Genomic DNA, 12,790 nt, shown 5'->3' on the forward strand with positions numbered 1-12,790 from the left:
GTTAGTTAGTTAGTTAGTTAGTTAATTGTTTATTGAACATACAATACAACAACAATTGACAAAAGGCAAACAAAATTACAAAAGGAGAAATAAAAATAAAAAGTAAATAAAACAAACATCATCACCGTTATATGCTCAAAGGAGTAGGAAGAAGTATACAACTTATCTAGTCCTACCCCTTGTTGTGTAATAATATAAATAGATCATTTTTCAATGCAAAAGAAAAGGAAGAGATCTACATCTCATCAAGTACTTATGTGTACTGTACTTATCTATTTATACACCTATATATATATATATATATATATATATATATATAAGCCCTTTTTGATAGTTTGTCATAAATTCACATAATGATGAAAAACATCACAGTTCAGGTACGAATAATAACATTGGCTGCTCTGACATCAAGTTTTAAACCATTTTGCTCTTTCCCCACCTGTTTGGTTTTGTACTTTTTATGGTAGCGGGGTGACACCAAACTGAGTGTGTTTATGCTTTCATCGGTCGCGGCAGCGTTGCCGTGAGAACTTGAGCTGGTGTTTTGCATGGCTAAGAAGGAGCGGATGCTGCGTATCTCGCTCTGGAAGCTGCTGTCTGCCAGGCTTTTGCCTTTGGAGGCCAGGCGACATGCAGCCATCCACCGTGCGTACTGCTCCTCCTACAGGCCAAAGACACAGAGATGATTCTGGCTGATCAAACCTTGAGAGAACACAAAATGTATCTACATTTGGTGTTTGGTCTCACATTTTCACAGCGGAGATAGACTTCGTTCATTCCCTCAGGAGCAGGTATCAGCAGCCTGATGAGGAATTTCTGAGCTGCCATGTTGACATCTGGTGCCACTTCACAGCCTATGTGTGAAATGATGGTCGACACTACAACTTGATTCGCATTCATTTCGTGCTGTACCATGCCAACAATGTGGTTCAAGGAACGTCAATGTTAATTCAAATTAACTACAGGATGCACAGCACGTTTCACGTCCCGCTTGGCATAAACTCAAATGCTTTTCTGTGTCAGAATTCTCTTTCATGCTAGAGCTCTGTACCTTTGAGGTTAATCTGTTGAATAGGCTCTCCGATGCTATCCTCTTTGCTCTTGAAATAGGAAATAGAGGTGTCCTGGAATTTGAACCAGTGCTGCTTGTATCCCTTCAGAGTCAACCTCTTTGGCCTAAAACACATCAATAATATCGTGCTGTCCATTGGTTTTGACTTGAGAAGGGAAAAAAATATTAATGTATATGAGTTTCTGGATTACAATTTGATATCTATTGAGAAAGATATGCTCCATAGCAGGAGTATCCAATTTGCGGCCTGCTATTCATTTTTTACCAGCCCACGGCATAGTCTAAAATAAACATGAACCGTATCATTTGCTTGCATTTTACAACAGTGCATTGTTTTACCGTGTTATATAAATTAAAGGTGTCTAAGTATCAAGGTAACAAGTGGCTACCATCATTTTGAAGTATTCTTTTTAAAAATATGCAACTCAAAGGCCTCTAAAATTCTACATAACAAAAACATCTCAAAACATTTGCAGACTAAAATATGGTACGTGACCTATTCTACTGCCTACAATGTAGGCAGTAGAATAGGACATGATTGGTGAGAAGAGTCATGTAGGCCCTACATGACCCTTCTCACCAATCATGTTCAATTTGAGCAATTTGAGTTTTTGGGCAAATGACGCCTTTTCAAACGTGTCGACTTGCAGATGTTAATTTAATTTTGGCCCTTATTATCTTGGTGGATATTCGGAACTGATACTTTTCAGACATTTGGAGAAAGGGTTCCCCAGGTAGCAGAGGAAACGAAAGTGTTTTCCGCATTTCCCATAGACCACATTGCACAAAAATGTTCCTCAAAAAGACAATTTTTCTCCAACATATAAAATTGTTATATTTAATTAATGTTTAGAAAATCTATTTTTGCAGAATCTATCATTCATTTTTCAAAATTCTTGCTGCGTTGTTCTCCAGCTGAAGTTACCATTCCAACCGCATTCTGCATGTTGTTCAACTGTCAATTTGTCTGTCATTCAAATCTTGACACATTGTTTCTTTTGATTTTTCGGTATATGACCCTTGCAAGAAAAAGCTCGGACACCCTTGCGCTATACTAAAACTGTGCTGTTTGCAATTGGATAATTCAACAAGTTCATGTTTTTAAAGCTCTTTTTGTAACACTCCAAAATGCCACAAGATGGCCCCAATGTCCGGTCTAAATAGGAGCTGGTCCCATGAAACTATGCTGAAGTAATCTCGACTGAGAGACAAGCTTTGCATACTGGCTCTTAATTTCTTTTGGTTTTTTTTTCCTTATTGGGCTTGTTCCTTACCCCCACAAATAGTGGGTGATTATTTTATTGGGTTTAAGTTGCAAGGTACAAATAGCATGTAAGCAAGTATCAACGAGTACCTGAAAATTTTCAAGTAATCATGAAGTTCTGGTGCGGTCATGTTGTCCTGTAGAAAAAGAAAACATAATGTTTCAGTTGCCTGGCGTTGTTATTTGAATTCTTAATTGCGCAGAAGGCTGATGACATTGAATGAAAGACAGCATTATGCATTCATCGTGTCTGACCAGCATTTCGGAGGCAGAGCTGCTCTCGCCCTCCATCTTAACCTCCAGGGATTGAAGTGCCGACTCAAGGTCGTCCATTGCTGAGGCCGAGTTCATCGTCTGAGTCTCTGACAGTGACACCTTGCTGATGTGATACTGCAACAGCAGATTTTAAATGCATACCAGGTTGTAAATCCACACACGCACACACACACACACACACACACACACACACACACACACACACACACACACGCACACACACACACACACACACACACACACACACACACACACACACACGCACGCACGCACGCACACACACACACACACACACACACACACACACACACACACACACACGCACGCACGCACGCACACACACACACACACACACACACACACAGTAACATCTGCTTGAAACCGTCTGATATGGATTCTGCAAATGGGCAGATTAATATTCATCTTTTCACAATTTTTTTTTACACCTTGCAGGCTGCAGCATTGGGCTCTACCTGTAAAGCTCCAAACAGCATCATCTCCTCCTCTGTGCAGTCAATATCCTCCAACAGTATGGCCCAGCGAGCCTGTTCATACAGCTGGGTCAGACGTACCACATCATACTGAAAATATATAAGTATCTCTCCTGAGCATGGATTCTGAGAGATGGAAAGAACACTACCAACACAAACTTGATAACAACACAGACATGCAGACACACCTTGGGTTCGATATCATAGAAGGCAAAATATTTGAAGCGAAGCCACAGTCTGTCATTTTCTTGGATGCCCTGCTGCATGAGACAGCGGGACGAATCTAACCACCTGAGGGAAAACGTTACAGCGTAATACTGTATGTCATCATAAGATCACGTCCATTAATTTGATATAGCAGGGATGAGCAAATGGAGGCGGGCGCCCTACTCCGCAGTCAGGTAATTTTATGACATATTCCGTTCAACACAGAAACATGAATGTACAGTGAGGGTACCTGCCGTTGATGTGGGCCTTGTCCACAATGCTGGCTGGGCGGTACTGCTTGGTTAGGACTTCAGGGGCTGGAGGAGGCTGGGGGCTTGACAACATCTTGTAAATAGCCTCCAACTGAGGGGAGCCGGCAAAATGAATGGGCATGCCGTTGTACAAACTGGGTCGGGATGCTGCAAACCAAGAGTAGTGCAAAAAGTGATTCTGAAAACATGGTTGACAATGTTCATTTTTAAGCTATGTTTACACAGTAAAGAATATTTTATTTCATTGTATTATTTTAGGGAACCTTGTTGCAATTATTTTGGCTTTCTTTTAAGTTAAGGATTAGTTTGTCTTCTACAGTGGGTGACCCCGCAACAGGGCATAAATTCCCCATACAAATGGAATCAGTGATTTGTCATGCCATTTGTAATGTAAGTTTATGTTTAGCATTCACATATTGCACATTGCCAGAAAGAGCTACTGCATAGGTGTTAATTTCAGTGTAAATATGTCAGAGATTTTCTCGGACAAAGTTAAAGAAATGACTCGGCACACAGGAAAATTGTCTTCAATATCGGCGGGAGGGGATCTCTGAGAGCGAAGGACGGTAGTTGCTCCGATGATCACACTCTCGAGCTCCCTTCCCGCCAATTCCGACTTTTATTGTAACATACAAGGAAAACACTGCCCCCGACATTTGCATACCGCACCCCCGGTCCGGCCCCTCGGTAGTGATTGGTTACCTGAGTTTAAGCTTTGAACCACGGTACATTGGCGCCTTTCTGTCTGGTCTACACTGTATCAACATGTTGCAGACTTTGCGGACGACAAATGTCGCCTGGGCGCGACGGGTGTTCTCAACTCGTCTTTTGTTGTTCAACCGCTGTTCCCAAATTATTCATTCCCCTTTTGTGACCGAGTTTCGCCCCCTCCCCTGTGATTGCACACCTGCATTGACGTGCTAATTGTGGACTTCAACAGCCCTCCGGCCAGGTGGCCGGCGCCTTTGTGCACAGGCATTTGGAGGTGCTGGATACGCACCCAAACGTTTAGATGTGCCCAAATTAAATGAAACTTTAAACATGATACAATTTTGCTCATAGATTCCTCTAACAAAATAGCTTTTACATGTTTGCACTGTGGTTGAGAGAGGAAAGTAATTTCATCTGTGCTGTATGTTACACATAGAGCATATTTGACAATAAAAGCTGAATTGACTTGACTTGACTTTTATATGTGCCTTGTGATTGCTTGGCAAGGAGTCGAGGGTGTACCCTGCCTCCCACCCAAAATCAGATGGATTTGGTTGCAGTACATTTATAACAAAGATGATTACCTGAGGAGAGGGGCACCGCAGTCAGGTCAAAAATCTCCTCTGTCGAATTTTTCTCCTTCTTCTTTTTTTTCTCCTCTACTGGCCGAAGCAGTGAGAGCTCCTCTGGGTGACGGATATCTGTGGAGGCCAAATGTGCCAAACTGTAAAATTCATTTCATACCTTTATCCATTTTCTGCTTTAAAGATGTTAGTGTCTGACTCCAGCTCAGAAGACTGTCAAGTCAAATCAGGGCCGTGTTTATAATTCATTGTGTTCAATGAACATAAAAAAGTTACTTCGGTAAGTATTTCTTGGGTGGTTTTCTCACAACTTTGTATTTTATTTGTGGCAGTTCTAATGGGGATACAGGCCATTGATGGTGTTACTTGAATAACTATGTATTTCTTTCCGGTGGCACTTGGTGTAAAAAGATTGAGAGCTCCTTAGTTAAAGAAACAATGTCATTGCAAATGTAGTTAAAGTTACATTGGCCAGCACTACTGATTCTGTAGGCTTTGGGTAAATTAGATTGACATGGCAGCACATAGAGACCAAAATCTAATTGAATAAAAAATAAAATAAAATGGAAGCAGTGCAGACAACCAGAAAATGAATAGAAGAAAATGTTGGTAATAATTGATGCGATGTCATTGGAAAAAAGGAATTAGGTCTGTCCTAACATGACATTTTAACCTCAAACTGACCATGGTACGGTGAAATAACAGCCATCAGATGTATAAACACAAGACAAATACTTGGGGGAAATTTAGCCAAACGTCTGACAGCGTGACTCAGAATCCAAGGTTATGTGTTCAAGTCACATCATTGTCAATTGAGACTCAACACTATGCATATATATTGCTGTTTAACATTCAAGTCAATTGGCTGTGAAAAATCACAACAGATTTTTCGCTTGTTTGTTTATCAGCTCGCAAGGGAAGTTGGGAGCAACTTCTAACCTGTTTTGTCATGCAAGCGGTGTCTCCGATTGCAATCCATTTATTCATTTCGGTTGGTATCATCACAAACTTTGTGCCGCAATGGCAGCACATCTGACTCCAGATCAGGAGGTTATATATTCAAGACACCTCAGGGACATTGCAAATGATTAGACGACAGAGGGCAGAGCTCGGCCTCTGGAACCAGGCGAGTTCTTTACATTCTGAAACAGCCTAGACTTTGAAGAGAGGAGTGAACCCTCATAAGACTACGTAAAAGCATCATTTGTATTTTCATTTGTGGAAGCAGCAATTCATCACCAAGCTGCTGAATTCCATCCATACATTATTCAAACCGCTTATCCCGATGAGGTTGTCAATTAATGTGTTTGCCATTTTGTTTTCTTTAAATCAATTGCTGTGTGCACACCTGCCTTGCCTCACTGGTTACCTGCATTAGCGTCCTCATCCATGCTAATCCGCAACAGTATAATTAACTATAATGTATAATAATAACAATATCGGCGGCACGGTGGATGACTAGTTAGCACACCGGCCTCACAGGGTGGAGGCACAGGGTTCGATTCTGGCTCCGGCCTTCCCGTGTGAATTATATATGTTCTCCCCGTGCCTGCGTGGGTTTTCTACAGGTTCTTTGGTTTCCTCCCACATTCCAAAAACATGCATGCTGGGTTAATGGAGCACTCTAAATTGTCATTAAGGTGTGAGTGTGAGTGTGAGCGCAGATGGTCGTTCGTCTCTGTGTGCCTTTTGATGGGCTAGCAGCCAGCTCAGAGTGTACCCCGCCTGCTGCCCGAAGACAGCTGGGATAGGCTCCTGCACGTCCGCGACCCTCATCAGCATAAAGCGGTCCAGATAATGGATGGATGGATGGATAATAAAATCATTATCAAACATTTTGCAAATTCGGTGCAAAACTCTTGCAACCAAATAAGAACAAATCACACAGGTAACTCCACTGAGATGCACATCAGGTGCTCATTGGCCTCCCACAATACCTCATTAGGTTTCCACTGATACTAATCCTGTGTATATGAATATAAAATAAACTTACTTCACTTACTCTTGCTATACAAAATTGATTCAGTGGTGCATAAGAAACAAGATATTTATTATTCACAGCAGGAGCTTTCACGATGTTGTGGAAATTTGTTAACTCTATATTGGGATGCAGCATCCGATAAATTTATAAAAGAAAATAACACACTCACTGAGCAGAGTGCAGACGCCCATCACAGTCTGGAAAACGGGATTGGAGAAGCAGGCACGAAGCCTCAGGGTGACGCCGTTGGGCAGGCCCAGTCTTAAGGGTTTATGCTGAGGGATAAAGAGCAAACGGGCATCGGCATGAATGCCGTATTTCTCCAGAGTCCAGGAGGTACGCAGCAGCCATTGCTGCTTCTGCTCCCACCACAGGGCATGGTCCGACCAGTCACGTTGCATCTCTGCAGGGCCCAGAAACACACACACACACACACACACACACACCCACACACCCACACCCACACACACACACACACACACACACACACACACACACACACACACACACACACACACACACACAGTATTTTTGAATACAGTTATGATGTCATTTCATTGCACACTGAATAATATGAAGGTGTTTTATTTAGAGGAGTGGTGGGGAAAATGTTTGGGCTCAAAGAACACATTTGATTTTTTTAAAAACTTGCTCATGGGCATGGCCATTCAAGAATGAGGTATGTGGTAATATCGAATGTCAATATTTGACTAATAAAGTTGTGTTATAAAAATATGCCTAATCACTAATAAGATATATTTTATGATAATTGTAGGTGCCAATTTGACATTGGTTGAATTTTGTGTATTCTATTTGCTGTTTAGTATTGATATGTTCAATTGGCATATTTTATAATTTGGTAGAAATAGTCGTCACTATTATTTTATGCATGTTAGAATATTTCTTTTACAGAACTATTTGTTGTGACTTCACGCGAATGAAGACAGTGTGGAGAAGGAGAGAGACAGAGAGAGAGATGAGGCCAGCTGAAGATTAGAAGCGATACAGTTTTTTGACCAAACTATACAGACAATCAAACAAACTATACAGACAATTAGACACCCGAAGAGAACCTTTTTTGTATACTTTATTTTTTAATAAACAGAAAATACAAAGAAGCCATTGTCGTGTTGTTTGCGTTCAAGACTCGTCGTTACGCTGGCCTCAAAGGTGCACCGGAATAGCACCGACAATAATTATAATCTAATGAAATGTCTTGTGTTAGTGTGAGCATAAGAGAAACCTTGTTCCTCTCACTTTGTTGCGAAAGCAAGATGTCTGGAGTGGGTTTGGGTGTCAGTTGCATGAGGTAGATGATCACTGCCTGGTTTTGTGTGCATCTATCTATCTATCTATCTATCTATCTATCTATCTATCTATCTATCTATCTATCTATCTATCTCTCTCTCTCTCTCTCTCGCTCTCTCTTTCTCTCTCTCTAGAGAGAGAGAGATAGATAGATAGATAGATAGATAGATAGATAGATAGATAGATAGATAGATAGATAGATAGATAGATAGATAGATAGATAGATTGGTATATACTGCATATGATGTTGCCGAAGGAGAGATTGTGAGACACTTCTTCAAAGTAGCTAAAAGCGTTTTTATACTGTATTCTAGGTGTACATTCAGTGTATCTACAGTGTGCATCCATCTAAGACAAAGAGACAGATCACTCACGTGTCTTCTCCACCAGCTTGAGGATAACGCCTCCCACGTGGAGCTCAGAGGTCACACTGAGGCTGACAGGTGGACCGTCAGGCCCAAGGTCCTCCACAGTGATGGACAGGTCCCACGCTGCCATACTGAGTGTCAGAAAGGGGATTGAAGGGGACCTGTTTTCGGTTATATCACATGGCATGCAATACATGTATAAGCATGGCATATTGCATTTTCCATTTTACGAAAACAGCAATGATTCAGCAAACAAAGTTTAAGTCCACTTTTGAGACTCAGAGGCACATGATACACACACTTGATGGATGAGCCTGTTCAATATGACAAACACTTCCTGCTTCTGCCTCAATCGCCAGGGAAACACACTTCCGCTTTTTTTTCTTTTTTCAAGCCACCAAAGACGAAACGTTCATTCAATGCCAAAAAGGTCATCTACTGCATGGGAACATATAAAGTCAAATGTAGATATATGTGTGGATTGTAAGTGTGTTTTTGTCGAAAGACTTAGGCTGCAAAATGACAGATATTGCTGGTGACATGATTCACATACAATGAGTTGATGGCATATCTAGCCTTCTTTCGGAAGATTAAAATGCATCTTTGTTGATCTGTTTTCAAGTAAGTATTAAATACGAAGGGGTTGTAACATTTAACCTTCCTGAAAGAATCAAAAAGACGTGCAAAACAATACAAACACATCATGCCTTTTAATTAGTCAATGTCCATGTCTGGCCTGCACACACACACATTTATACAGATATATAAGGACAATACCGTCAGTCTCCTTTCTTCAATCTTTTGAGAAATGGAGACCGGGAAGATTGCACCTCTGTCAGATCAGTGAAGAACTCCGTGTCTTGTAAACATGTGTTGAAGAAGTTTCTCCTCTCTTTGGCTGGATGGGCTGTGCTGTAACTGTGTCTGTGTTGCATGTTCCTTTTTTTCGCTTTTCGTTTTGTCAGTTTCCGTCCGGCGGAAATGTACAAGAGGTAGGCCTCCAGCTTTTGAGTGACAGGCTGGTGACACATATTTTGCAATGTGGTCTATGGATGATAGGCTGCGAATGTGTGGTCCTGCATTAGCCAAATTATATTGTCACACTATTTCAATCAATTGAATTAAACAAGCACATATCGATTCATACACGCAATATGTGATATGGCATTAAAGTATTAAAGTACAAGTAAGGGATGGAGGGTAGGTGAGGAAGTTAACATTTTTAATCTAATACTAATTGTAAAATATATATATATACAACCTTAGTGAGGATCAAGCGGTTCAGAAAATGGATGGATGGATATATACCAGGAAGCATTGTGCCCTGTGTGTTTTCTAAAAACACTTAAGTAGAACCCCCCCAATACAATACAATACAATACATCTTTATTCAGATAACAATTTCACAATGGTATTCATCTAATGATGTTTAATGATGACATTTGACAAAATAAATTGGTTTAACTAATATAGTATGAAACCAAGTTTCTCGGATTAGTAATAGACTCAAAACTATGTTGGAAGCCACATATCGATAACGTCAAAAGAAAAATAGCCAAAACCATAGGGATCCTCTACAAAACCAAGGATGTTCTAAATAAGAGATCTTTGTACACATTATACTCTTCATTATTATTACCATATATGACCTACTGTGTGGAAATATGGGGAAATGCCTGTAAAACAAACACACTCCCTATTCTAAAACTACAAATAAAAGCAATTCGAATTATTAATGGATCAAAATACACGGAACCCACAAATCCACTATTTATCAAATTAAATACGAGAAATTTTATGACCTGGTTGACTTTAAAATCGCCCAATTAATGTACAAAGCACACAATAACCTGCTCTGCCAAAATATTCTGAAGTTTTTCGAAATTCGAGAAAGCTGCTACGAATAAGAGGTACCAACTTATTCAAAAAACTCAAAACAAGAACAAACATCAAGCAAAGAAGTGTATCTGTCAAAGGTGTTAATCTGTGGAATAATTTTGAAACGGACCTGAAAATGAGTAAATCACTTGCTGAGTTCAAAAACAAATTCAAAAAAATAGTACAAACAACCGACATCAATCAGAGTTAAGGTGATAAATTCTAAACATTAATTAAATATAATAATAAACCAGAATTAAGTTGATAAATAGAGAGAGGTACTGCAATATCCATTATGAATACAAGAGAAAATTGACACAAGAGTGCCAGGGTGTGTATGTATAAAATCCCGATACAAACCAAAAGTTGGTTAAGGGTAAAGCATGAGCCTTAATGGAGATTTCTTTTTTCTTACTTTCTTTCTTTTTTGATTGATATAAAAAATGATCTATTTATATACAAACACATAACACGGAGTAGGACTAGATAAGTTTTTGACTTCTTCCTACTCCCTTGAACATAATAAGTGTGTTGAATGATGATTGATTCTCTTTCCTTTTTACTATTTTACTTACTTTTACTCAATAGTACAACTAAGCAAGGATATGACCTACAAAACTCACAAGTTCTAAATGGTCAGTCACTAATTCAAATCCAATGTTATGCTGCATTCATTTGAATTCGAATGTTAATAAGAAATAAGGAAATAGCACACACCACGATCAACCCCCAATGTTACGTTTAAAGTTGTGAGCATTTCTGTTATTTCGGTTTGTTTTTGGAGTAAAAATAAACAGGCAAATAATAAAATAAACATTTGAAACTTTAAAAGATGTTCTTCAATCTTTATTATGAGGGAAGCGTGTTGCTGCCACACCAGGAAAAAAAACCCCACGAAACTTAACGTGTAAAAACATGATACTTATCAAGTAAAAACTTGTCAATAAAAGACGATGTAAAAATACACCTTCCAGTTCTTGCTCCATGCGTTTGAGGAAATCTTCTGGTACACCACAATTTCATAAAAAAGCTCACCAATTCCAGGTATAGTGCCATTGCACTCGGAAGCACTTGCTTCTGCGTCCTGCTGCAAGGTGGGACCAAGGTCACAACAGAAATTGGGGAGTCCTCCGTGAGGCCAACTTTGTCACATTTTGTACTTTTCATGTTTATACATGATAATTTTCACATTTTTACATGATAGTTTTCACATTTGCACATGATAAGTATCACGTGCTTAAATGATCATCTTCCTGTTTTAACATGATAATTTTCACATATTTATATGATCTGTTTCATGCTTCCTTGGTGCGGCAGCATTAAGCTTCTGTAAATTATAAGAAAAGAATTTATTAAAAAACCCAAAATGAATATTTTCCAAACATGCCCCATCGATCCATCCATTTTCTAATCAGCTTATTGTCACAAGGGTCGCGGGTGTGCTGCACCCTATCCCAGCTGTCTTCGGGCAGTAAGCAGGTACACCCTGAACTGGTTGCCAGCAAATCACAGGACACACATAGACGAACAACCTTTCACACTCATAATCACACCGAGCGACAATTTAGAGTGTTCCATAAACCTGCCACACATGTTTTTGGAATGTGGGAGGAAACTGGAGTACCCAGAGACATACCTGTCAACTCATACGGTTTAGCCATAGTTCATACGGATTTTGTGGTGAATCTTACGTATGTGGCCATATCGCACAAATCATACGGATTCTGAAAATTTCGTTTTTTTTTTTTTTCCCCCCTAACAGGTAGTTCTGTTTGCTTTTGCCCAGAATGGTGCTAGTCTACTCGAATGCTTTCATTTCCGGTAACTTTCCAGTAAATCACGTGGTTCCTAGTTGAAAACAGCAGAGTATTCATTGCATACTTCGGTAGTGTACAAGCAAGTTCTACAAGGAAACAAATATATCATTCATATTTCGTGGTTTTTTTTTCTGCCGTTATTTCGACATATAAAATGCTTTGGTATGTTACAAGGATTTTTTGCTCTTCATAAGGATTTTTTTGGTAGTTTATACAGGTTGGCGCTCCGAAAAGTTGACAGGTATGCAGAGAAAAGCCATGCAGGCACAGGACAAACATGCAAACGCCACACAGGAAGGCCGAAGCCGGAAGCGAACCCAGCATCCCCGCACTGTGAAGCGGACGTGCTAACCAGCTGATCACCGTGCCGTGCCACATGCCCATTCCGCAGATCACGCACTGCTCGTAGAGCACCAACAGCAACAAAATTAATCTCGACCGACGAAAGATCCGCGTCGACCTTTTTTGGCCCGCCAACCCCCTCTCTTACATCCCAGAGATGAAAGTGGACTTTTCTGAAAATTCCGAAAAAAAAAAAATATATATATATATATATATATA

General features: G+C 40.0%; 1 protein-coding gene across 2 annotated transcripts in view; it reads right to left on the reverse strand.

The window, feature by feature from the left end:
- fermt3b (FERM domain containing kindlin 3b) overlaps positions 1-9,499 on the reverse strand; it is an 11,156-nt gene extending 1,657 nt beyond the window's left edge. The window contains exons 1-12 of one of the 2 annotated variants that reach the window (XM_019869997.1): positions 9,312-9,499; positions 8,541-8,665; positions 7,028-7,261; positions 4,878-4,994; positions 3,561-3,729; positions 3,292-3,394; positions 3,086-3,193; positions 2,592-2,726; positions 2,427-2,473; positions 1,052-1,176; positions 748-854; positions 440-661 (exon numbers count right to left, since the gene is read on the reverse strand). In XM_019869997.1, coding sequence (XP_019725556.1) covers positions 440-661; positions 748-854; positions 1,052-1,176; positions 2,427-2,473; positions 2,592-2,726; positions 3,086-3,193; positions 3,292-3,394; positions 3,561-3,729; positions 4,878-4,994; positions 7,028-7,261; positions 8,541-8,664 — 1,491 coding nt within the window. In that variant the 5' untranslated portion in view covers position 8,665; positions 9,312-9,499. Of the gene's footprint in view, positions 1-439; positions 662-747; positions 855-1,051; positions 1,177-2,426; positions 2,474-2,591; positions 2,727-3,085; positions 3,194-3,291; positions 3,395-3,560; positions 3,730-4,877; positions 4,995-7,027; positions 7,262-8,540; positions 8,696-9,311 lie in introns of both variants that reach the window. The other variant, XM_019869998.1, reaches the window with a different exon arrangement.
- Positions 9,500-12,790: the final 3,291 nt, after the last annotated feature.

The sequence above is a fragment of the Hippocampus comes genome, unplaced genomic scaffold, assembly GCF_001891065.2.
Source record: "Hippocampus comes isolate QL1 unplaced genomic scaffold, H_comes_QL1_v1.1 scaffold9, whole genome shotgun sequence".
In the NCBI taxonomy this organism is placed as follows: domain Eukaryota; kingdom Metazoa; phylum Chordata; class Actinopteri; order Syngnathiformes; family Syngnathidae; genus Hippocampus; species Hippocampus comes.